The following is a 27,552-nucleotide window of genomic DNA, read 5'->3' as shown; positions in this document are numbered from 1 at the left end:
AACAACAAAAAAATGAATAGCCAAAGGAAATAAGAAAAGGTAAAGTAACAGTTGCTCAAGGTTCAAGGGAATTACAAAATTAAATTTGGAATTTCAAGAAGAAAAAAAATCAGGATGGGAAAGGACTGTGATGTATGGCTTACAATGAACTCCCTGGTTGCTACAGCCAAATATATTATAGTTGCTTCACCTTTGACTTTTATTAACAGCCTAAGTAAACAAGAACTAGCTTTAAATATAAAAGCAGAAAGAAAGACAATTTAAAAACCACTCAAACATACATAATATTGTCCTGGATCTTAGTGGTTCACATTCATTCATGTTAATAGCTAGGAAACAGAATAACAGAGTTACTACTCTGGATCCTTTCAATGATTTCAAGTTCCCTGGCCCGTCATCTTATTTTTACTATGCATGTCCAGTCCATGTACACCTCCATCCCCCACAGGAAGGTCTCAAAGCCCTCTATTTCTTTCTGGACACCAGACTCAACCAGTTCCCCTCCACCACCACTCTCCTCTGTCTAGCAGAACTTGGCCTCACTCTTAATAATTTCTCCTTTGAAGAAAGTGGGAGATGCTGTTACGAATGAGGAGCAACTCTGATGGGCAGAAGGGTGCAAAGTCCCCCCCCCCCTTGGGGAAATCGCAAATCGCTATTATTTCGGGTCTGATACCCAAGAAATGAGAGAGATACACAGCATGTCAGTAATGAGAGAGAGACAACGCAGGGATACACAAAGATGGAATGTCTCCTATTGACAAAGAGAGATTACTGCTATTGTCTCTTGAAGAAGGAATTGTGAATTGAGTACTGTTCTATTCATTGAAACCCCTCGGGGGCAACCAGAATGGTCTGGTTGAGGGATTGCATCATCCCAACCTGACTGACATCTGAGACCCCGTGAGTGGGGATAAAAGTAGGGTCTGGGGAACACCCCTCAGACGCACCAGGAGAGACGTTACAAGACCGGTGGGGGCTTGTGTGTGTGTGTCCACCCTTGCCTGGGTGACAAGTCCTCCACGGAACGGTCTAGCTAAAGGACGGAGACGGATCAAGATCATAAAAGGAAAGTCGGCAAGTTAATAGCTGTTATTCTCTCTCTCTTTCTCTCTCCACCAATTGCAACACCACGAACAACAATGACTGCAGCCTGCATGAACTGAACTGAACTTTATATTTCCATCGGATAGTTCATTATCCCCTAGACAATGATAGAGCTTATTTCTTATTGATTATTATTATACCCGCACTTTTAGGTTTAGTATTGATGACATATATTATCTGTATATTTGCATTGATATTATTTTTGTGTATTTTTACTAATAAAAAAGGTTAAAAATAGTATCATCAGACTTCAACGGATACTCCTATCTTTGCTGGTAAGACACCCAGTTATGGGGTTCGTAACAATGCCAAGCAAAAGGTATAGCCATGGGCACCTGCATGGGCCCCAGCTATGCCTGTTTGTCGACAATGTGGAACAGTCTGTGTTCCAAGTCTACACTGATGGCTACCACAACCCCCCTCTCCCCCCCCCCATTTCCTACACATCAAGAATTGCATTGGTGCTGCTTTGTGCACCCATGCAGAGCTCATCAACTTCATCAACTTCGTCTCCAACTTCCACCCTGCTCTCAAATTTGCCTGCTCCATTTCTAATACCTTCCTCCCCTTTCTTGATCTCTGTCTATCTTGGAGACAGCTTATCTACTGACATCTATTACAAACCATGGACCCTCATAGCTACCTGGACCATACTTCTCATCTTGTAAACTTGTAAAAACGCCATCCCCTTCTCTCAATTCCTCCGTCTCCGCCGCATCTGCTCTCAGGATGAGGCTTTTCATTCCAGAACTAAGGAAATGTCCTACTCCTTCAAAGAAATGGAAGTCCCTTCTTCCACTGTCAATACTGCCATTAACCGCCATCTCTTCCATTTCACGCACGTCTGCTCTCACCCCATCTTCCTGCCAACATACTAGGGATAGAGTTCCTCTTGCCCTCACCTACCACCCCGCCAACCTCCACATCCAGCACATAATTCTCCGCAACTTCTGCCATCTCCAGTAAGATCCCACCACCAAGTGCACTCCCCCCCCCCCACACACACACATTCTACTTTCTGCAGGGATTGCTCCCTACATGAGTGACCCCTTGTCCATTCATCCCTCCCCACTGATCTCCCTCCTGGCACCTATCCTTGCAAACAGAACAAGTGCTACACCTGCCCATACACCCTCTCCCTCACTACCATTCAGGGACCCAAACAGTCCTCCAGGTGAAGCGATACTTCACCTGCGAGTCTGTGTCCGGTGCTCCAGGTGTTCTCCTGCATAACTGATGAGACACGGTGCAGATTGGCAGACCACTTCGCCGAGTATCTACCGCCAGAAAAAGTGGGATCCCCCAGTGGCCACCCATTTTAATTCCACTTCCCGTTCTCATTCCATGTCTATCCATGGCCCCCTCTACTGTCACAATGAGGCCACACTCAGGTTGAAGGAACAACAGCTTAAATTCCATCTGGGTAGCCTCCAACCTGATGGCATGAACATTGATTTTTCAGACTTCCAGTAATGCCCCCACCTGTCCTTCACCATTCCCCATCCTCCTGTCCCTCTCTCACCTCATCTCCTTGCCTGCCCATCACATTCCTCTGGTACTCCACCCCCTTCTTTCTTCCATGGCCTTCTGTCCTCTATTAGCTTCTCCCTTCTCCAGCCTTGCATCTCTTTCACCAACTTCCCAGCTCTTTAATTCATCCTTCCCCCTTCCTGTTCCACCTATCACCTTGTGTTTCTCTCTCCCCAACCTTTTAGCTCTACTCATCTTTTTTTCCCTTCTAGTCCTGCTGAAGTGTCTCAGCTCAAAACATCGACTATATTCTTTTCCACAGATCCTGCCTGGACTAATTAGATTTTCCCAGTATTTTGCTTTCGTTGTTTGGATCTCCAGCATCTGAAGACTTTCTCTTTGTGACTGGATCACTACTCAGATTAGCATTCATTATCATGCCATTGGAGTGCCAAAGCCTTTGTGATTCCAGTATTTTAAAAAAAGGGCAATACAGTCCAGAACATTTAATCTTAGTGACAGGTAATGGAATACCCCCCCTAAAATGCAAAAGAAATTCAAGACGAAAAGCATAGCGCAAATCAAATCACCTAGCTTTTAAAATGACATGATCAGGCTTTTTACTGAATTCTTTCAATAACAATGTGTAGGTAAAAAAAAAATAGAAAATCTGAATTTTTGAATTTTGAAGTTATCTTCCTTTAGACATTGATCAATAGATTCACAGCCATAGGATGAACAGAGTCAAGGCAACAGAATAGATAACAAGTTAGATTCATAATAGAGGCTGAAGAGAGTAACTCATCAGATATCTTTGAAGAGATGAGAGAGAAGATGTAATTTAAAGAAACAGAAATTTTCTCGGAAATCATCACTAAATCAGAAGTGGAAACTAAGAACATTTTAGTACAAGAATAACATCACAAATTTCTTGACATTTTTGAAGTAAATTAGGGAAGCAGACACATACACAAATCACTGAAGCGGCAGAGTGGGTAAATATAGCCATGATGCAATATTCAAACAGACCACTGATCAGTTCTGGGCTCAACATCACAAGGATATAGATCCATTGATTCATTGGGACAGATTGCTCGAACTCCACTAAACAATAGATTCTGGTTAATTGGGCCACCAGTTAATTTGTGCAGCAGCTTACTTAGAACAGCTCTTAAAGAACCGTAGTCTTCGATGTCTTAGTCTGACATCTCATCTTTTTTCCCCCAGTCCTAATGAAGGATCTTGGCCCAAAACATTGATTATTTACTCTTTACCATAGATGCTGCCTGCCAACTTCCTCTAGCATTTTGTGCATGTTGTTTGGATTTCCGGCATGACTGATTTTTACAAGGGATGTCTTCAGATTCTAAGCCTGTGCCCTCTGGTTGTAGACATCCTTATTATAGGAAACATCTTATAAATATCCACTATCCAGGCCTTTCAATAATCAAAAGTTATCAATGAGGACCCCTCACCAGTGAGTACAGGCCCAGTCATCAAATGCTCCTCATACATTCACTTTCATTCCTGGGATCATTCCTGTGAACCTCCCCAACCCTCTCCAATATCAGCACATTTTCTTAGATAAGGGGCCCAAAACTGTTCTCAATTCTTCGAGTGTGATCTGACCAATGCCTTATAAAGCCTCAGAGTTAGTTCCTTGCTTTTATATTTTAGTCTTCTCAAAAAAAAGCTACTATATCAACATTATGAAGCCGAAGGAAAATTTTGAGATAGTCTTCAAGTGACTGATTGCTGGTGATTCAAAGATCGTTAACATAAAAAATGTCTGCATCTACTCTATTAAACCTTTTCTAGTTATTAAAGAGTGTAGAACTATGATCCCAAGTGCCTATTAATAAACCCAATCGAAATTTAGTCTCAAAGTGTGAGAGAAGTTGCACATTCAAATCAAAGATCAGAGAGACAAGACTCAATTGACAGTGCATAAACACGGGGGGGGGGGGGGGGGGGGGAGGGAGTGGAAATCTCTGGCTGATTATGAATGATTGAAGCTGAATATTTATTGACTGAAAACAATTAAGCCATTAACTATCTGGCACAATCTATAACAAATGTAACAAATAATTTTGACAACCTGCCCAAACTCTGTTTAACAGAACATTAAAAACATTACATTTCCTGCAAAACGTATTTATTAATTTGGCACATTTTATTAATTTGCCTTCTAATTTTGCAATTATTTGGCATAACCACACACACACAAAAAAGATTTGTATCACAGCAGTGGAGCTATAGAAACCAGAAGAAAATTTACCCAACCCATATACTTCTGGGGGTACAGTTTTAAAGTGCTTGGAAGTAGGTACAGAGATGTCAGGGGCAAGACTTCTTTATAAGGGTGGTGAGTGTGTGGAGTGGGCTGCAGGTGACAGCGGTGAACGCGGATACGATATGGTCTTTTAAGGGACTCCTGGACAGGTACATGGAGCTTAGAAAGATAGAGGGCTATGGGTAAGCCTAAGTAATTTTTAAAATTAGTACATGTTTGGCACAACATCATGGGCCGAAGGGCCTGTATTGTGCTGTAGGTTTTTCTATGAATATAAATTTTCAAAAATTTGAGCACCAATACTATCTCAAATCCTCTTCAACTGCTTATTTGTAATCCAAACTACTTTTCTTTTACTGCCACACAATTACTGGATTTGGAACTTTATCTCAAAGTATTTTCCCACAAAAATAATAACTACAATCACATCTGAATGTGAGCTCCAATAAGAAAAAATGCCATCCATAATTTAAATAAAATGATAAGAGTAAATCATGCCCTCTTTCAGCAGGTTCTTTGGAACAGGTTCTTGAACTTATAGCTTTTCAACATTTCAAAACTACAGATCACTGAAAACCAAAACTGAGTTAGAAAATTATACACGTTAAAACCTCCCTCCAGGCACATCATCTTATGTTATGAAGGGATTATCAATGACATGTATTCTGTTTCAATTATACCACATTGAGCCACACACAAAATTTCTTAACTATTTAGTTACACGTCATTCCCACTGAATATCCAAATACCCAACAAGAAAAAAACCCGGAATGAATAACTGACAGGAACAATTTGATCTTTTTCTTGTTCTCTGAGGCATAAACTACTTGGCTCAACCATCAGGCTTATGAATCAAATGGGATAACTTCACTCAACTTGCCATTATTGAAATGTTCCCACAACCAATAAGCTCACTTTCAAGAACTCATCTTGGTATTTACTTATTTATATTATAGCATCTTATTGCGTTTGCCTTCTGCACTCTGATTGAATGTCCTAGTTGAGTGGTGCTTCATTAATTCTGTTATAGTTAATATTCAGCAGATTTATTGAATATGTGCATGGTGACATATACACTTTGATAGTAAATTTACTTTGAACTTTAATTGAAAATAGCAACTCTCTTACAAGCATAACTTTATCAGAAAGGAGATTTTCTTCTGGATTAAAGGCTTCACCATTTACCTGAGAATGTTGGGATGAGAAAGACGATTCATTAATTGCACTTCCCGCAGCATGTTTGCTCTATTACTGATCATTTTGTTCATCTTCAGTGCCATCACTTGCCCCGAAGTTCTGTGACGCACCTGTAAAATTTCAGATAGCATAGAAAGTTGACATTAAACTATGTGTGGATTGGAGCAGCCTGAGTTTATCTGGCTTTGGGAGACATGGGCACAAGATGTTTTTGAAAATAAATTTTCCTCATTTCTATTGTGCCTTGGTACATCACAATACAATTCACAAAGAACAAATTAATTTGGAACTGCAGTTAACTTTAAGAGAACAACAAAATGAAGCCAACTGCATTGTGTGCAAAGGCACAAATCAGGTCTCAAAAGCAACAAATATGATACTGCCCATTTGTGATAGAAATAAGCATATTAACTGAGCTAGAATAAATTCTTGAAGCTAGGAAAAACAATGAACATTGAATTACAAAAGTGTCTCTCTTAACTACTAAAAATAAACTTGTGCTTGCCCTATCTGAAGATTTTTTCTCATTTAGTCCTTAGTTGCAACTGGAACCCACAATCTTGTAAAGCTTAAGAGCATAATCAATTGAGCTGCGTTAGTAGTTCCAAGTGCAAATTACATGGCTTTGAGAGTGAGTAAAGACATTAAAAAGCCGAAAACAATATGATGCTAGTTGTAGAACAACAACGAAAACCTTAAATAGGCAGCCCACAAAAAATGCAAATCAAAGATCACTCATTTCAGATTACCTGAATCCCAGTTTGCCAAGTACAGGTGAAAACAATGAAAGCTATAAACTTCCAATTCTTTAAGGCTATTGAAGAAATATCTGATTAAAGTGAGTACTAACATTGGATCAACACTCCACTAGACTCCAGGAAGAGACATGTTTGAACAACGAAGATGGATGACAACCGACTTGATAGAGGTATACAAGATAAAAGGCACAAATAGAGTCGACACCCAATATCTTTTTCCCAGGCTGGCAATGAAGAAATAACAAGCAAAATAGACAAAGTTAAGAGCCCATGGTATTACAGAAAATATACTATGGATATAGCATTGGCTGATTGGCAGGAGGCAAAGAGAGAGAATAAAGAGAGCCTCTTCTGGTTGGCTACCAATGACTAATTGTGTTCCAGGGATGTCTGTACTGTATTGGGATCGCCTCTTTTTAGTCAATATGTCAATGATTTAGATGATGAAATTGATTACTTTGTGGCCAAATTTTCAGATGGTACAAGGTTAGGTGCAGGGGTAGGTAGTTTTGAGGAAGTAGAGAGGCTACAAAAGGAATTACACAGATTAGGAGAATGGACAGAGCTGGCAGAAGGAATATTAATGTTGGGAAGTGTATTGTCATGTACTTTGTTAGAGGAAATAAAAATACAGAATATAAACAGAGAAAAGTCAAAAATCTGAGGTACAAAGGAACTTGGTAGAAGTCCTAATGCAGGATTCTCTAAAGGTTAATTTGCAGGTTGAGTCAGTGGTGAGCAGGGTAAAAACAATGCTAGTATCAATTGCCAGAGGACCGGAATATAAAAGCAAGAATGCAATGATGATGTTTTAAGATACTGGTGAGGCCTCACTTGGAGTATTGTGAACAGTTTTGGGCCCCACATCTAAGAAAGATGTATTGACATGGGAGAAGGTGCAAAATGATGTTTATGAAAATGATACCAGAATTGAAAGGCTTATCATAAATTTCAATGAGATCCCCCTCATTCTTCTGAATTCCAGTGAGTAGAGGCCCAGAGCATTTGATGGCTTTGGACCTCTATTCACTGGAATTCCGCAGAATGAGAGGGGAATCTCATTGAAATCTATCAAATGTTGAAAGGCCCCCAGTAGAATGGGTGTCGAGAAGATGTTTCCTATAGTGTGTGAAACTGCCAGAGGACAAAGCCTCAGAATAGAGGGACCTCCATTTAGAACAGAAATGAGGAAGAATTTCTTTAGCCAGAGAGTGATGAATCTGTGAAGTTTGATGCCATTGGCAACTGTGAAGGCCAAGAAATTGGATATATTTACACAGAAGTTGATAGATTTTTAATTAGTCAGGGCATGAAGGGAAGGCAGGAGATTAGGGCCGAGAGAAATGGATCTGCCACGATGAAATGGTGGAGCAGACTCAAAGCCAAATAACCTAATTCTGCTCCTAAATCTTATGGTTCAAAATGAGAGGACATACTTTTAAGGTGATTGGAAGCAAGTATAGGGAGATGTCAGAAGTAGTTTTTTTTAAACTACACATAGTGATAGGTACATGGAACACTGCTGGGAGTAGTAGTAGAGGCAGGTACATTCTGGATATTTGGGAGACTCAGAGAGCCACATATCTGAAAGAAAAATAGAAGGCTATGAGGGAAGGGTTACATTGATCTTGGAGCAGGTTAAAAGGCTGACACATCCTGGGCTCAAAGGCATTTACTGTTCTGTACCATTCTAAGTTATATGTTCAAAACAGCTCATTTAAAAATGTTTACACAGTTATATGGCTTCATCTGTTTTCACTGATTCATGGAACCACCATGAACTCCATCTTTGCAAGTATATAAATTTAAATCTATGGTTATAGATCTTTATACTAAAACAAAGCTAATTTTCTTTAAAAGGTAGCTTAAAGTACATTTGTGTACAAAACAGATGCAACGTTTAGGCATAAACACAGCAATCCTGTTTGTCGACTATTCCAGCAAAGTAGTTAACAGAAGTGGCACAAGTTATCTGCACATTTCAACACATTTACAATAAATCCCATAAAGACAGAAGAGTTAAAGCTCAAACGATGCAACTCAGATGTTTGTCACTTCACTATGGAGATTTGGTAAAGTCATATGATACATTTGTTAACAGTTCAAATGTGCATTCAAGTTTTCCAGAAACATCTGTACCAATCATATTACATACCATTATGAAGTTTGGAGTTTACTGAACAAGAAACAAGCTAATATGGTTCGAGTGATTATTAGTGGGATGTTTTGAATTATGCAATGAATTATGATTGAAGAATAGTGATTATAGATTCATTTTCAGGCCAATTTTTACAACTCCTACGTGCCCCTAAATTGTAATGGATAAGGAACAGAAAAACATCAATTCTTGAAAAAGGAACTACTAACAGATCTTTTGTTTAGGTTTACAGAAATGGTTAACACAAAAATATACATCAGCAAATTGTTTAAGGAAAACAATTAATTTCTGTCCCTTGATCTATTAAACAACTCCCACAGCATTTTAAGTTTGCAAGGTCAAGAGCTCTGTAAACCAAAGATTGCAATCTTCAAGCGAAAGGAACAAAACTAAACCATACACAACAATAGGGATCCAAGGAAATTTGGCTGTGTGGATTCTGAATTTGCTTGCCCCATAGAAGGCAGAGGGGTATTGAAGATTAAGTATATTCTGCCTGCAGGTCAGTGGAGTTCCAAGGGATCTGTTCTGGGAACCCTTCTCTGTTATTTCTATGAACGAGTTGGATGAGGAAGTAGAAAGGTGGTTTAGCAAGTTCACAGATAATACAAAGGTTGATGCAATTGTGGATAGTGTGAAAGGTTGTCGTAGGTTATGAGACATTGACAGGATGCAGAGCTGGGCTGCAAAGTGGCAGATGGAGCTCAAACTGAAAAACTAAAGTGATTCATGGGGGAAGGTGAATTTGAAGGCAGAATACGAGATTAATGGCAGAATTCTTAACAGTGTGAAGGAATAGAAGAATCTTGGGGTCCGCATCTATAGATCCCTCAGAGTTGCTGCACAAGTTGATAGGATTGTTAAGACGGTGTATTTTATGTTGGCAAGGTAATGCTACAGCTCTATAAAAACCTGGTTAGACCACAGTTGGAATGTTGTGTTCAGTTCTGGTCACCTCATTATAGGAAGGCTGTGGAAGCTTTAGAAGGTGCAAATGGATGCTGCCTGGATTAGAGAGCATGCCTTGTGAAGACAGGCTGAGCAAGCTAGGGCTTTTCTCTTTGGAGCGAAGGTAGACAAGTCATGCCTTAATAGAGTTGTACAAGATAAAAGACAATGGATCAAGTAGATAGTTAGAGACTTGTTCCCCAGGGTGGAAATGACTGATACAAAAGGCCATAATTTTAAGGTAATTCAAGCAAGGTAGAGGGGATGTCAGATGTACTTTTTTTTAAAAAAAAACAGTGGCAGGTACATGGAAAGCCCTGCCAGGGATGGTGGTAAAATTAGATACATTAAGGGCATTTTTTAAAAAAACTTTTTTGGGCACATGAATTATAGAAAAATGGAGGTCTATGTAGGAGAGAAGGCCTAAATTAGTTTTACATTAAGGTATAAGAATGACACAACATTGTGGGTGAAAGGGTTTGAAATGTACAGTGCTGTAGTGTTCAATGCTCCATGTATTAAAGCAATACTGGCTAGATCACAATACAAAGCAGAGGCAGGTAGCAAGTCAGAAAAACAAAGTGTACAAGAATTTCCTCAGTGAATTCACAATAAAAGTTTTAGTCATACATTTTAAATACAAATTGTATTGTTCCAAGTCAAATTTCCAAATTGTTTTGCCTTTAACAAAGCAAGACGTCATTTTACTTGAACAAAACATTGCACAGCAAACCACCAGTGAGCATACAAGTGCTCTTTGCATCACCTATTTTCTTTTAGTCAGCTCTGTAAAGTATTGTAGGGTTACAACAAAAAAATCAATAAAGCTCAGTTTGAAAATTCACATTACTGTCACAATATTTTTTTTTAAACTGAATAATCACATACTGACCTTGTAGACTTCAGAAAAAAATCCAGATCCAATTTTTTCACAGAAAAAGTCATCAAGCCTAGTAAGTCTGGAGACAGCACTACTTAAGGCTCTGTATGACGAAGGAAACACTGATGTTGATTGACCAATGGCACTACCATCCCTGCCGCCATCAAATTCTTCCAATCGCTCATGTCTTAATGGTAAAACTGCTATTGAATTTCTTTTATTTCGATCCATTCCAAAGAATTCAGCCGGTGTGACTTTCACATTTTAGCATCCAGATTCTTTACTTATTTGGACTCACACTGAAGAGAGAAAAAAAATTTAGTAATTCAAAGGTCTACAGTTTACTCTCACATAATAGTCAGAGCACAGTATTTAAGAGTTCTGGATGGCAATTCAAAAATTTAAACAAGGTCCTCCTATCTAAAACTGAGGGAACATTTCCCTTTGAGATTAGCAATGTGTGCATAAGGCATTGGCAATCAGTTTCCAAACAGTAGCCCTTTTCTCTAGTTATATTATAATTAAGCTCCATAGCCAAGTCAAATACAATTCTGAACATCGTTGCATTTTCTCAACAACTTAAGAAATCTCCCTACATTTCTAGCTCAAATATTTTTCACAATTGCAGCTGCAGATTCATTTTTCACTGAATATTTTTTTTTCTTTTTAAAAGCTACAAGTCTATAACTACTAATTCCACTAGAGCTGGTTCTGAGCTCCAACATTTCCCATTAGGAATAGCCAAGATATATCACTGCAAGAATTGTACATTTGGCAACCAGTGTGAAAGCAGCATAAACAGAGCCACGGGAGAATGTTCCTACTTTATCAGCAGCAGAGTGCTTTCCAATTCCGATAGAATATTATCACTAATCCAACCCACATACTTAAAAGCTAGGCTAGATCTGCCAACAATTAAGTCTTTGAAAGTATGACTAAAAAAACATTCGTGAGTTAAAGCAGTTTCAGTGAGATAAAAACTTTCAATTTCATGCTCAGTGTATTAATTAACAATTCCCAATCCAACACCTTGTCTTGTGGAAAACACTGAAGTTTCCCCGCCCCCACTAAACTACAAGTATAAATAACCAGAGAATACAGATTTAAGGTAAAAAAAACAATTTGAGAGGCACAAACTGGAAAGAAGCTGAGCTATTCAGCAACAAATGTTTCCCTAAAACTGACTTAAAATATATCTATCAGAAACTTAATTTAGCTGTCTTTATTCCATATCCACTAATACTCTTAACCAGTGCAAATTTCAAAACTTCAAATCAGTTCAGCATCCAATGACATTCCCTGTGTGCAAACAGACCAGTCTTAACATTGAGATTATGCCCGCTTGTTCAAAAATTCCTCAACTCCCTTGCAAAGGGAAAATGGAAGCTATTATCAATACCAATTATGAAAATTCTGGAATAATCCCTTCCATGGAATGAAATCTGCAACTTGTACTACTCTAGCATACATGCATCTTATAAACCAAATATGAATGGCACAAGAATGCTCTCCGCAATGGCCAAAAAGGCATTTTGGGGAAAGTAGGATTAGGGAGAGTGAGGAGATAACTGATCAGTTACAGGGAATTAGTCACTCTGAAGTTGCAGGAAGCAAGTAGCTGGGTGATTGTCAGGAGGGATAGAAATATAAATAGGCATTGAGAGCAGAGCACACCTGTGCCATTTCCCTCAAAAATAAGATTACTGCTTTGGATACTTTTGTGGGGGATGACCTCCCAGGGAATGCCACAACAACCAGGTTACAGGTACTGAGCATGGGTCTGTGGTGCAGAAGGGAAAGAGACAGAAGGGAGTGGTAGTGATAGGGGATTCAATAGTGAGGGGAACAGACAGGAGATTCTATGGACATAAATGTGACACCTGGATGGTATGTTGCCTCCCAAGTAACAGGGTCAGAGATATCTCAGATCGCATCCACAACATTTTGCAGAAGGAGGGAGAGCAGCTAGAGATGTCTTGGTACATATTGGTACCAATGACATAGGAAGGAAAAGCAGAGAGGTCCTGAAAAAGAGATTTTAGAGCTAGGTAGAAAGCTGAGAAGCAGGACCTCCAGGGTAGTAATTTCTGGATTGCTAATTTTGAAATTTACTACTTCAGCTAAATTACAATTTCTTCTATTTAAAATTGCTGTTTTTGTCACCAACAGATTTTTTAAAAATCCTGTCATTACCTTTCAGCTTGTCCATACGTACAAGCATTTGGTGTTTTACATTGGAGAAGAAACTTCACAACAGTACAGGCTTCCCCTGCTATCTGAAGGTACAGTTTTCCTATGAAACCGTTTGTAAGCCGAAGTGTCGTAAAGCGAAGAAGCAATTACCATTAACTTATATGGGAAAAATGTTTGAGTGTTCCCAGACCCAAAAAAATAACCTACCAAATCAAAGCAAATAACGCACAAAACCTGACGTAACACTAACATATTGTAAAAGCAGGAATATGATATGATAAATTTACACCTTATATAAAGTAGAAATATTGTAGGTATGGTGTAAGCTTATCAAACTTGGGAAGGCAGTGAGCCAAAATCAATTTGGCAAAAAAAAAAATCGGCGCATACGCACGTACACACATGCGCAAACAACTGCCTGCACAAGGCTTCACGGTCATTGTAGTCTTTCTTGGGGTAAACACACGTATAAAGCTGGTGTCTTTTTTTCGTAAAAGTGAAAATCCTCTTTGGTTAGCGAAAACAGGTACTAATGGAAGTCTTTCGTGACAGCAAGTTGTTGTAAAGTGAACATTCGAAAAGCAGGGGCCACCTGTACACGGACACAAAAAGGGCATTCTCCGCCAACCACCCCTCCCCCACCCACAACTGGATTGCTTGGAAACCTCAGTTAATTTTCTTCCCAATATCAATCTGCAACTAAACAGCAGCATTCACAAAACAAAATCTAAAATCAATGATTCACCCCTCAGAAATTTTCCTTACGGAAAAATTCTTCCCCATCATGATGTACAATAACCTACAGCAAGGATTAAGCACACAAGCTCACTTTGTACATCATGGCAACAACGTATCTAAGGCACTACAGTATCCTACTGCCTCCACATACAAGAATACAAGTAGGTCATTAATTCTTCCATCCAAGTCAGATACCTCAATAAGGAGATGAATATTGTATACTCCAATTGCATTTATTTGCAATGGTGTGATAAAAAAATATTAACACCATGACAATGCTCTACTTAAAATGCAACACTGCCTTACAAATTAAGTGGCACAGAGTAACAATCAGAGTCTTCAGAAAGCCAAGGTATTCACCTTCTTTAAAGTTCTCACATTTCATTGTTTTACAACATCGAATCACAGTGGATTCAAGTTGTATTTTTTGACACTGATCAACATAAAAACTTTCAAGCTGAAGTGAAAACAGATCTCTACAAAGTGATCAAACTTAATTCCAAATATAAAACAAAGTAATTGATTGCATTAGTATTCACTCCCTTCAAGTCAGTTTTTAGTAGATGCACCTTTGGCAGCAATTACAGCCTTTGAGTCTGTGTGGATAGGTGTCTATCAGCTACTCCATCAGGTTGCACGGGGATCATGAGTGAACAGCCTATTTCCAAGTCCAGCCACAAATTCTCAATTGGATTGAAGTGTGGACTCTGACTTGGCCATTCCAGGACATTAACTTTGTTGCTTTTAAGTCATTCCTATGTAGCTTTGGCTTTATGCTTGGGGTCACTGTCTGGCTGGAAAACAAATAATCTCCTAAGTCGCAGTTCTCTTGCACACTGTATCAGGTCTTCCACCAGGATTTCCCTATATTTTGCTGCATTCATTTTACCCTCTGCCCTTTACAAGCCTTTCAGACTGATAGCCAAAAAGCTCAATTTTGGTTTCATCAGACCATTGAACCTTCTTCCTGCTGACTTCAATCTCATATATGCCTTGCAGCAAACTCTAGCCGAGATTTCAAGTTAGTTTTTCTTCCCCATAACAGTGGCTTTCTCTTTGCCACTCTCCCATAAACCTGCCACCGGTGAAGCACCCAGGCAACAGTTGTTGTATGCATAGTCTTTCCCATCTCAACCACTGAAGCTTATCACACCTCCAGATTTGTCACAGGTCTCTTGGTGGCCTCCCTCACTAGTCCCCTTCTTGCATGGTCACTCAGTTTTTGAGGATGGCCTGCTCCAAGGAGATTTACAGCTGTGTCATATTCTTTCCATTTCTTGATGATTGACTTAACTGTACTCCAAGGGATATTCAGTGACTTAGAAATTTTCTTGTATCCATCTCATGACTTTCCAAAAACGTTTTCGCAGAGTTGCTTGGAGTGTTCCTTTGTCTTCATGGTGTAGTTTTTGCCAGGGTACTGACTCACCAACAGTTGTATTTCCCCCCCCCCCATTTGAAACACCTTGACTGCACACGGGTGCTCTCCATTTAACTAATTATGTGACTTCTAGAACCAATTGGCTGCACCAGTTTGATGAGTCATTAAAGGAGTCAATACATATGCAATAAGTTTGTCATTTTGTCATTAATTTAGATCACTTGTCGAGATCTGTTTTTACTTTGACATAAAGAATCTTTCTGTTGATCACTGCTAAAAAAAGCCAAATTAAGTCCACTGTGATTCAATGTTGTAAAACAATAAAATAAGAGATCATCCAATAGGGTGAATTCTTTTCATAGGCACTGTACATAATCCAACAACAGATTTAAGGAGTCAAATAGTTTATTGCTGTTCCCACACAAGGCAGAATAAATACAACACTGATTCATCTCATAACCTGAGACAATCTCACATAACAAAAGAGAAGAAACGGGTATTAAATGTGCTGTAAAGTGCAACCCGTTCATCATTGTGAAGAGCGAAAAGCAAAAATCTAAGAGCACCAGTGGCATGAATCTTGTAGGCAGCACAATAAGACAGGAATAAAGCGGAGTACTCAATCAGAAAGACATGATAGGAATCAATGTGGCCTCATGGAAAAGCCACATAATTAACATCTGTCATGGTCTCAATAAAAAAAAACATTAGAAATGACTAGCAAGATTTCTAGTATCTGATATCAAGATAATTAAAAATTAGTTTCACTTTGAGTTGTTAAGCTTTCAGGGTTTGTATGGATGCACTCTAAGTCTAAATTGTTCATTTTCAGATACTCCAACTCAATCTGAAAGCAATATTATCAAAAAGGAACAACAAAAATACTTTCCATGTTTTCTCACACCAACAAAAAAGTGTTGTAGCAGTTAAACTAACAATTCTGTTCCTGTTTGTCAACATAAACAACCATTGTCAGAGACACTGTTTTTCAAGATTCCCTACCTCAAAAATCATTTTGAATGGAAAATGAAACTAAAGCTACTTGGACTATAAAATGGAATACAAGTCAAAGAGCACAAGTCCAGAAGGGCTTCATTTAAATTGAATGAGCTACAAGTCCTTGTCTTACCCATTTACTTCGATAGTAAAATAAGTTAAACCAGGAATACTTTATAATACAAACATAAATAAAAGGCTTAATGGGGTGACTGAAGAACTCATCAAGAATGCCATTTTATATCCCAGTTAAATATCACATCTTTCATTAATTATTTGAGGAAATTTCATCTTAAAAGTAAATGAAGTCCCTCTTTAAAAACACAGAGCAGTGTTACAATAATTTCATATGCACTTCTTTCTGAAACTCAAATTTCCTCCTTGTCATCTTTCCTACTTCTGACAAACTTCTTGCTAAAAATGAGGTGCATAAAATGTATTAGCACTTATAAATTGCTTAAAATAACATGCATATTACAAATTACTAAATTATGCTCAATCCTTTCATTGCTTAGTTTATTATCCTAACTCACAAATTCAAGTTAAAGCTGTACAAGATAAAAATAGGCCTTTAGACTATTGCATCGATAAATCATGTCTGTCTTAACTAATCCTACTTGCCTGCACAAACCCCTCTATGCCTTACTCACTCAAGCACCTGACAAGATGCCTCAAATGTTACTGTTCCTATCTCCATCAACTCATCTGGTAGCTCAACCCAGATATCTAACTGATATTTTGAAATATCAGTTTGAAACCCTTTAAACTTCCTCCCTCTAAACTTATACATATGCCTTCTGATTTTAGACTCTCCTAGCATGGGAAAGAAACTATCACATTTAAGCTTCTTAATTTTAATGTTTTATCATGTCACCTCTCAGTGTCATCACTGCAGCATGGATAAGTGGGCAGAAAGGCCAGTTTCTGTGCTATATTACTTTGACTTGTCTTCCCATCCTTGTGAACCTTTACTGCATCCTCTTTGGCTTAATCATATCCTTCCTGTCGTATGGTAAGCAGAACTGCACACAATACTCAGACTAGCTCGACTAACACTTTCTACAGCAGTAATATGACATCCTGTAACTCTTATACTCCATGCCTCGGCCAAAGGAGGTGAGCACATTATGTGCTTTCGTCAACACCATCTACCCAATTTGCCACTTACAGGGAATTTGGAACTTGTATTTCCAAGTCAATTTTTCTGTCCAACAACACTCCCCAGGGCCCTGCCCTGGTTTAACTTACTAAAATACATCACTTTACACTAGTATAAGTAAAATTTCATCCAACATTCCTCAGCCCACTTTCTCAGTTGAACTATATCATGTTGCAAACTTAGACAACCTTTATCACTGTGACCTTACAAAAATTTTGGTATTAGCTGCAAATTTGCTGATCATTATCATTTCATTAACATACATGACAAACAAAGGACCCAGCACAGCAGTTGTCACAAGCCTCCAATCTTCTATGACCATTCTCTGTTTCCTACCACAAAGCCAATTTTGTATCCAATTTGCTTGGTCACACTGGAGCCGACAGACTAGGCAAGAAGGTTAGAACATCATGTGGCACCTTCTCAACAGACTTACTAAAGGCAACAGCTTCTGTCCTGGTCTTATCAATGTTCTTAATTACCGCTTCAAATCAGCATTATTCTTCCCAGTGGAGGTCAATTATTCTTTATACATATCAATCAACATTAATATAGCAACAAAATTATGAAAAATCATACTGTTTCACAGAAAATCTGGGAAAAACAAGCAGAGAAGCAATTTTAGTTGGTTAAATAGTTGGGTCTTCTAATAAAAAATACAGGGCAATGTCAAAGTGGTGGGAGGAATTCCATTTTATATTGTCTTGTCAGATGAAGATGAAACCTTTAATGATGCTGCAGAACACAAGCTGAAGCTGGAGGAGTACAAGCAGTCTCTTGCCATTCAATAAGATGATGGCTTAACTTTTACTTCAGAAGCACCTTACCACAGTATGTGCATATTGTTTATAATATCAAAGAATCATTTGCACTACCTTGGGTATATCATGGGTCTCTTGGCTAAAGAACTCCAAGAATTCACTCTGCTCAAATTGAATCAACTTCTCATCTCAGTCTTAAATGTCCAATCTCCAAATTTGAAGAAATAGATGTTCGGAGTAAAAATGACTGTCAATACAGTGTCCCCACATCCACCCTTCAATACTAATTAGAATGTCATTTCAATGTGATGACTTGTCCTAAAAGCAATACAAGACTGATCTAAAACAAGAGAAAATCTGCAGATGCTGGAAATCCAAGCAACATACGCAAAACGCTGAAGGAACTCAGCGGGCCAGGCAGTATCTATGGAAAAGAGTACAGTCGACATTTAGAGCTGAGACCCTTCAACAGAACTGGAGAAAAAAAACAGGAATCAGAAGTTTAGAAGTGGTGGGAGGGGAAGGAGAAACACAAAGTGATAGGTGAAATCAGGAGGGGGAGAGGGGAAGGAAAGATCTGGGAAGGTGATTGGTGAAAGAGACACAGGGCTGGAGAAAGGAGAACCTGATAGGAGAAAACAGAAGGCCATGGAAGAATGAAAAAGGGGGAGGAGCACCAGAAGGTGATGGGCAGACAAGGAAATAAGGTATAGGGGGAAATGGGGTGGGGAATGGTGGGGGGGCAAGAACCCACTACCAGAAGTTCAAGAAATCGGTTCATGCTACCCAGAGGTTGGAGGCTACCCAGATGAAATACAAGGTGTTACTCCTCCAACCTGCATCGTGACAGTAGAAGAGACCATGGACTGGCATGTCAGAATGGGAATGGGACTGGGAAGTGGAATTAAAATTGGTAGCCACTGGGAAATCCCACTTTTTCTGACAAGAGTATAGGTGCTCGACAAAGCAGTCTCCTAATCTGCATCGGGTCTCACTGATATACAGAAGACTGAACCAGTAACAGTAGATGACCCCAACAGACTCCCAGGTGAAGTGTCACCTCACCTGGAAGGATTGTTTGGGGCCCTGAATAGTAGTGAAGGAGGTGGCTATAGGGACAGGTGTAGCACTTGTTCCGCTTGCAAGGATAAGTGCCAGGAGGGAGATCAATGGGGAAGGACAAATGGACAAGGGAGTCACTCGTCTAGGGAGTGATCCCTGCAGAAAGCAGGGGAGAGAGAATGTGCTTGGTGGTGGGAACTGTAACATTATCTGGGCTTCCACTCACCAAAGACAGTGCCTGATCCAATGTGCCTTTAGTTTCAGCAACAGCTCTGACAAGCAATTCACAGCTTTTATTTATCCATCTTTTCTCTCAGATGTCCACATTACTTTACAGCCAGATCCTCAGCATCCATGCTTTTGGCATGCCACCCTAGCCTCTCCCAAACAGAGAGCTTTCCTAAGACCGATGCATCTCTGCAACTTAAAGCCAACATGTTCTTTTCTCAGTTACCCAATTCTTAAGTTTGTTCTCCCACAGATACTGCCCGATCTGCTACTTCCTATTTTTTTTGTTATTAGCCAAAACTGGTTGGTAAACAAGAGAGCAGCTTGACAAACATTATTCAGTCGAGACTAATTAAGCTGTGCATACCTAACAACAGATATTAATTATACTAAAGCAAGAGTGAGGAACGAGTAGAAAACACTACACTGTGACAACACAGGTAGGTAGGGTGATGAAAATGGTGCTAGGGACACTGAACTTCAGCAAGGTATTGAGTACAAGAGTTGGGACATATAATTACAGCTGAAAAACACATTGTTGACACTACACTTAGAGGTACTGTCTGCAGTTCTGGTCACCTAGCTGCTATAGAGAAACGTCATTAAGCTGGAAAAGGTGCAGGTTCTACTCATTTGGAGGTTACAGAGATTCAGTATGGCACCAAAAGACACAAATTTCTCTAGATGTACAGTGGAGAGTATTCAGACTGGTCACAGCACAACATTTCAAGAAGCTATGGAGGTTTACAGATACAGCCAGCTCTTATCACCATCATCCGCAGATTTTCTCTTGCTTGCAATTCCACCAGCATCAAGGTCTTGAAGAGGTGGTGTTTCAAACCCGTGGCATACATCATCATTTCACCATCTTGAATGTCCTCTTTTTATTACAATCGGACAGGTGGTATGGGAGCCTGAAGATTCAGTCAGTGATTCAGGAACAGCTTCTTCTCCTCTACCATCAGATTTCTGAATGGTCTAAGAACATTACTTCATTATTACCTCTTTTTGCGCTATTTCTGTAGTTATTATAATTTTATAAATTTGCACTGTATTGCTCCACAGAACAACATTTCATTCTATTTGTCAACAATAATAACCCTGATCCTGAGTAATCAAAGTATGTTGGAAGTTATACAAAAGTATATTAAAGAACAAAGAACTTCATTCAGAGAAAACTATCAATATTGCAGTGTGAGAACAAATTGCAACACCTGGGTCTTCTAAGTATGTTCTTCCACAATTTAATACAAACTGTACTTAATTTCAATTAACTTGTTTAAATCCCAATTTCCAATAAATGAATATTGTCTTTTAATTCTACCTTTATTTATCTACAAGAAATTATAAGCAAATTTGAGAAATTTATATTATAGTGGGTGCCTCTTCCCAAGAAGACTCTTAAAGCAATATTTTTACAACTGTCCATTGCACTGTCCTGGTGGTCAATAATCCTTCAGGCACAAAGCTGAACTGCATGAGCTTCCTTTGCAGTTTTAGAACTTAACTTGTTAAAGAAAAGTGTACTTCTCTGGCCTGAAACAGAAGCACCATTGGCTGTTAACATTCATTATTCACTTACAACTCTTTGCAAAATGGAACAAAATTAACCACTTTAACCTACAGGAAGACTAATAAAAGATCCGAACAAACACCTACTGACAAGAAATTCTGGCCAAAATCAGACATAGATCACAGGAAATCCTCTTAATAGAAGATTCTTTCAGAAAATATCAGCAGAGAACCCATTAATTTGATTAGATTTGAAAAAAAACTATTTTTGTTTTCAAATTGCACACATTAAAAATATTCAAATGTATTACCACATTATGACAAAAATTAAATGGGACAAAAAAGCTGCATTAAGCAGCAGCTTGCATGGACACAGTACCGAAAAGAGCTTCTTTTGCAATTTCAGAACAGTACCTTTCAATCCATGTCTTACCTTCACCTGGCAGGAGAGGAGGCTGTAGATATTGTGGGAATAGGAAATGGAATTAAAATGGCTGGCCATAGAGATCTTGGCTTTTGCCCACCTTCCAGCTGCACTAGCCCCTTTCCAGTTCACCTGCCACTCAAACCAGTGCACTGACAATGCCAAAGCCTCACTCCTACACTCAGTCCTGTCCCACTTAGGAAACAATGCCTCCAACATCAGGATGTTCTTCATCGCCTTCAGCTTGACATTTAACATGATCATCCCTCAGAAGTTGGTGGGTAAACTCCTAGTTAGAACTCAATGCCCCTCTCTGTAACTGGATCAATCCGAATCAGAACTACCCACATGCAGACTACAGCACCTATCAAAATCCTGATAAGAGATGGCTGGCTGCAAAGGGATCTAATAAGACTCTTAAATTACATAAAACTTTGCAAGCAGTAATCATAAAAGATCACATACAAACAATGGCATTAGTGAAGAAACCCTGCATCAAGAGACAAAAAATGAGATATTCTGCAGATGAGGGAAATCCAAAGCAACAGACACAAAATGCTGGAGGAACTCAACAAGACAGGCAGCATCAATGGAAACGAATAAACATTTGATGTTTTGGACCAAGGCCCTTCTTTGGGACTGGAAAGGGGGAAGATGGCAGAATAAAAGGTTGAGTGAGGCAGAGAGAGAGCTAGAAGGTGATGGACAAAGCCAGGTGGGTAGGAAGGCAAAGATGACAACTTAATGAAGTTTGAGAGGATGTTGTGCCCTCAGAATACTAAAAAAAATGCAATAAGAGAATTGAGAGCAGAGACTAACCACACTTTAGCTAGTAAGAGAGAATCAGAAAGAAAACATATATTGTAAGTTCTCAACCTCTTGACCAATAAGGAGGACAGAAAAAGGCAGATGATAATGATTTTGCATAGCATATGCCCCCTTTATGGAAAGAAGAGATCAAAAGGAGAATTGTAAAAAAAAATAAATAGGCTAAATATTTATTTTTACCCAGACAGCATTGAAAACTAGAAATTACTGTCATAGGGATTAGTGGGAACTGATTTTACAGAAGAATTTTAAGAAGCTAGATAAACATGAGGGAATAATGGAAGATTGTTTTCAAGGGATTAGATGGGAAGAACAGGATCAAATGGCCCAAGCATGCTGTATATAAAAGCATGTCTCAGCCCACTATGTCAACTGTTTATTAACTTCCATAGATGCTGCCGGACCTGCTGAGTTTCTCCAGCATTTTGTTCCTCTGGATTTCTGTCCCTGCAGAATCTTGTGAGTATCCAAAACTTGTCTTGCAATTCTATAGATTCAATAATTAAGCAGTACTATGAATATAGTAAGTGTTTGAGCTGATGATTCACTGTAACAACTTGATTTAATGGGTGTGGGTTCAATGATGGCTCAAAGGTTAATTCACTGCACAGTATGAAGAGATACTGAATAAGTAGTCCCAAGTTCAAGTTTTTCCTCAGATAGGGTGGCTTTAGGAATCTCTCAACAGCCAACAATATTCCTATATCAGTTTATGTGAGAATCATGCAACACAAGTAGCAGCCTTTAGCTAACAGTACTGCTTAAAGAAACCTTTTCAATTATTTATTTGCAAATGCATGTCCAAAATCCTTTTGATAATCACTTCCAAGCAGTTTTCAGGCAGCACACCTTACATCACATTGGCCCCAACTATGCAGGCTTTAGCCAACTGTTCCCTTGAAACCGTTGGTGTTCAGCTATTCAAACTGAAGTCTAAAAGCAGAAGTTCAGGTCTCACTGACACATTCAGGCAGGGAGATGAATCTTGTTCACTATCCTGCTGGACACCACCCATAGCGAACTGTAGCACACCAATAGGCCCAATTGGTCATCTAGTCTGTGCCAACCTGCTTTTCTGTCTAGTTCCCTCTATCCACACCCAGACATAGTCCTCCATAAACCCCACTCATCCATATACCTATCTAAACTGCTCTTAAATGTTGCAACTGAACCCACATTCACCACTTTGCTGGCAGCTCATCTACACTTGCACAAGATTCAAAGAAGATCCGCCTCAGATTCCTCATAAATATTTCACATTTCACCATAAAGCTCTGACCTCAGTTGAAAAAGCTTACCCATCTATACCCCTCAATTTTATATACTTCTATATGATCTCATTCTCCTAGGCTGCATGGAATAATGTCCTAACCTATTTGTTCTTTTCCAACAACTCAGGTCCTCAAACCTAGCAACATTCTTGTACATTTTCTTTGCACTCTTTCAAGCTTACCAATATCTTTCCCTAAAGGTAGGTGATCAGAATACTACAAATTCAGCCTTGTCAATATCTTGTACAAGTTCATCCTTGCTCCTACACTCATATGAAATCCAAAGTATTTATGAAGACCAAAGTTGTAAAGGCAGTCAGTATTCAGATCTGGCACAGGATCCGAAACTTAATTGAATTCCATGGAATATATGCAAGTAAATTTTTAGTAAATAACATGCTTCCAAATATTTCTAAGTGCTTTTGAGTTTATTTTTTATCTTCAGTTCCACTGTACAAGTTTTTAAATGCCTTTTGAAGTCCAAAATGCTTAAATTGTTAATTCATACAAAGCTTGCATTTAAAACAAAGCTCTGCCCCCAGTACTGTCACCTATCAGAATTGCAGAACAGACTCAATGGGCCAAATGGCCCAATTCTGCTCCTACTGTATGTCTTATATTTCAGGGACAGAGTCTCTGCAAAACACTTTTTATGGCTGGCTAATGTCCAGACTTTGCCATACAAAGGGCAGAGGTACAAGTAATTTCAGCTGTAAATTGAGACCACAAACAACAGTGCCAGGTTAGGACTTGCTGCATTCAATTATTCTGATCATTCCAATAACATTTAACACTCCATTTTAAAATTTATTCATAGGAATAAGTAGGGCAGGGGTTTGTCAAAGGGAGAAGTGCAGTATTACTAAAAATGCCAGCAGCTGAAGTTTCTAGAGTTGGTTAGAGAAGTTCCAGTAATAGTACCACTACTTACATTTTAATATAAATGTCATTGCCCGACACTTATGTCTTACAAGTTACGGCATTCATTGGTTTGTTTCAGATGCTACTGAAAGTAGGGATTGGTTGCTTTATTATCCGTGCAGTAGCGAATGGAAACTGACAGGGCAATTTATTGAATACTGCAGAACCATCAGCAAGCATCCCCATTTATGTAAAAGACCAGTTCGTTAATATGCAGCTGAAACTGCTAAGATCTATGATACTCTAGGTACACCTGGGGCTGGGATACCAGGGCAGCACGGTAACGTAGTGGTTAGTACAACACTTTACAGTACAGGAGACCTGGGTTCAATTCCTGCCCCAGCCTTTAAGGCGTATGTACGTTCTCCCCATGACCACATGAATTTCCTCCAGGTGCTCCAGTTTGTCTCCAGTCCAAAGACATAGTACCAATAAAGAACGTTGTAAATTGTCCTGTGATGAGAGAGTTGCTGGGCAGCATGGCTTGAAGGGACAGAAGATTATTCCATGCTGTATCTCAATAAATAAACTACCCAACAACTACACTATTTCCCTTTGTGCTGAGATGCTGGCACAGTTCTACTAGTAGATAGATAGATACTTTATTCATCCCCAAGGGGAAATTCAACATTTTTCCAGTGTCTTAATTCTCAGAGTTCTGCAGAAGAACACTCAGTGCTGGTCTAGCTTGTTATCTACAAAGGAAGAGAACGTGAAATTATTAAGAAAGTAAACAGTACAAAAGGTCCTAAGCACATCTCTGCTACAAGGACTGACAGATAGCCACCCCAGAATTAATCTAGAAACAAACTGATGTGGCTCAAATCTGAAGAATTTCATGTCGGCTGCAGTGCACGCAGTATTATTTAACCATGACTAACAATCAAAGAAAGTGCCATTGCATATGGAAAATTATCACAAGAGGGCACCCTTTATAGAAGTGTTTCCAAATGCTATATGCAATTGTCATAAACACTTATTCCTCTCAAACATATTGAGGCAATGGAAAAATGCAACAGTCAAAAGACATAAAACAATGTCCAAAGTTCTTAAAAATGTTACACAGTCAAGGCCGAAAGTCATGACATATTGCTTGTTAATTGGTTAATGAAAGTTATTCCTTCATGTATATGACTGCAAAACAGTATAAAAAGGAGAGCACATCACAAGTGTGCAGGGAAATCAGAAGAGGAATAGGCTGATGGGAGTGTTTTTCAGTGATCTTGAATGAACCACTTAGATCGACTGACCTTCTCCTTGGTGATAAAACCAAAAGAAACACTACCTGGAATAACAAATAACAAATTTACTCATAATGATGGCCATTATGTGTGACTTCAAAATATATAATTGGGAATTACACACCACACCTCTGTACTTTACGTAGTACTTTCTGGAACATCCTTTTATATTCTATAACCTGTAGAACAATTTGTATGAATTTCAGCAAGGATATCTTTTCAGTAAACTAATAGCACCAGCACCCAACAACCACCAGTGAGTTCCAAAGAAACAACTTTTAAGTTGAATCCAGATACCATGTAATATGGAAGACTGTACTGGAATTGCAAAGAACTTGTTGAGTCTTGAATGGACAACAATTTTAACTAATTTCTGACCTAAATTTGGGATAGGCACACTAATAAAGACCATATCAAACTTTTAAAAAGCCAACCTTAAAACCTATCATGAAACAAATGGCCTAGGTTATATTGATATTTTAATTTCATTGCATTACTCTATAATGTTACATGCAATGTACCCTGATTGCACACCTCAATAAAACATGGACAAATTTCCTGCCACCGTATTAGCACCACTATTATTAAATAGGTTGAAAGTTCTATTTCCTCTGATAAACCACATCCAAGTGTCAAAAGAGCTTAAAAAATCTCACTCAAAAATTTAAGCATAATCTGTCACACGAAGAATTTTTTCTATGCAAATATTATTCATGACTTCACAGAAACGATCAAAAACGTGTTAAGACAACATGTAGTGCTCATAAATCACATTAAAAACATATCAAGTGTAGAAAGATATTATCTTAAAGCCCTTAAGCTAGACAAAATAAAATTCTGTTCAACGTTTCGTTGTGCGCCAAACAAGTGACAAGTTATAATCTTCACCGATCGAAGAAAACCTTTAAATGGAAATTTGGTTTTAGGAAAAAGGGGTCCTAGAAAACAGCTATTTGATTAAATGAACTCGCTAAAATCTCAATTACTACATGCCATAATGGGTCTTCGAAATTGTAATTTTTGTTCGGCAAGTTAGTTGATACATTTCCTGTTTTAAGTGCTGCAACTCGCAGTCATTGTAAACAAACACCGTACTCCTTGAGGTGGAGCTGGCTGGCTCTCAACTCAGGAGACCGAGAAAACTCAGATCAACATTAACACCACCATTCCAACCCAGTCCTAATGCAAATAGGAAACGAGTCACGCCCCTACTCCACCAGTGTTTTACTGCGTTGGTCCACGTTAATCGACTGGAGTGTGCGGCCCGGTCCAACAATCGGCCACGTTCCCAGGTTCCACACAGTGCATTAAAGAATTGACTCCCTCTCAACCAATGCCAGTGACAAGCAGCCCAGCCTGACTCACCGCCTCCCGTTTAACTGAGCAGCCGAACTCGCACTTACAGAGTGCTCAGACGTCCTGGCCGTTACCCAGCTCCTTTTGTCGCCCAGCTGCACAACTACGTTGGTCCTGGTGGTGCAACGGAACGATGCTAGAGACTGACAGCGGGTTTCCGCCACTCAGCAGCCGAGTGGGCGGGATTACTCGGAACCACGTGACGGGGAGCGGCGAACCCGACCGCCGCCGTTTGCGTCTGCGCATGCTTGTTGCTGCCGGCTCTAACTATGGAAACACCCGCCTAGACGCGGAGGGGCTTTCCTTTACGAATGGTAAACTTGACATAAGCCAGAGATTTACTAAGAGGTCACCTCTTTCACCCCGATGTATGGGTGACTTGTCTTCGTTCCACTTAAGTTTTAAAATTCTCACCCTTTAGTTTCAATTCCTCCAAGGGTCTAAATTCCCCTTTGCCAACTCAGTTACCCGCTGATTCCGGGATCTTACTCATGTGTAAAGTTAATGAATTCTTCAACTGCACGGATGCCCGAATCTCGAGAATATTCTCCTTGAATTGTTATGCCTCTACCTTGTTTCCTTCGAACCAGTCTCTTCCTCCGCGCTTTTGGCCAGCTGCCCTAGAGTATCTTGGCAACATTACTGAGGTGTATTTATACTTTAAAAATGT

General features: G+C 39.2%; 1 protein-coding gene across 3 annotated transcripts in view; it reads right to left on the bottom strand.

The window, feature by feature from the left end:
• The window catches only part of LOC132401865 (dual specificity testis-specific protein kinase 2-like), a 79,801-nt gene extending 52,758 nt beyond the window's left edge, over nucleotides 1-27,043 (bottom strand). For 2 of the 3 annotated variants that reach the window (XM_059984161.1, XM_059984163.1), the window contains exons 1-3: nucleotides 26,892-27,008; nucleotides 10,824-11,110; nucleotides 6,056-6,177 (exon numbers count right to left, since the gene is read on the bottom strand). In XM_059984161.1, the coding sequence (XP_059840144.1) occupies nucleotides 6,056-6,177; nucleotides 10,824-11,042 (341 nt within the window). In that variant the 5' untranslated portion in view covers nucleotides 11,043-11,110; nucleotides 26,892-27,008. Of the gene's footprint in view, nucleotides 1-6,055; nucleotides 6,178-10,823; nucleotides 11,111-26,891 lie in introns of all 3 variants that reach the window. The other variant, XM_059984162.1, reaches the window with a different exon arrangement.
• Nucleotides 27,044-27,552: the final 509 nt, after the last annotated feature.

This window comes from Hypanus sabinus, chromosome 11, assembly GCF_030144855.1.
Source record: "Hypanus sabinus isolate sHypSab1 chromosome 11, sHypSab1.hap1, whole genome shotgun sequence".
In the NCBI taxonomy this organism is placed as follows: domain Eukaryota; kingdom Metazoa; phylum Chordata; class Chondrichthyes; order Myliobatiformes; family Dasyatidae; genus Hypanus; species Hypanus sabinus.
This window is presented reverse-complemented; position numbering and strand designations above follow the sequence as displayed.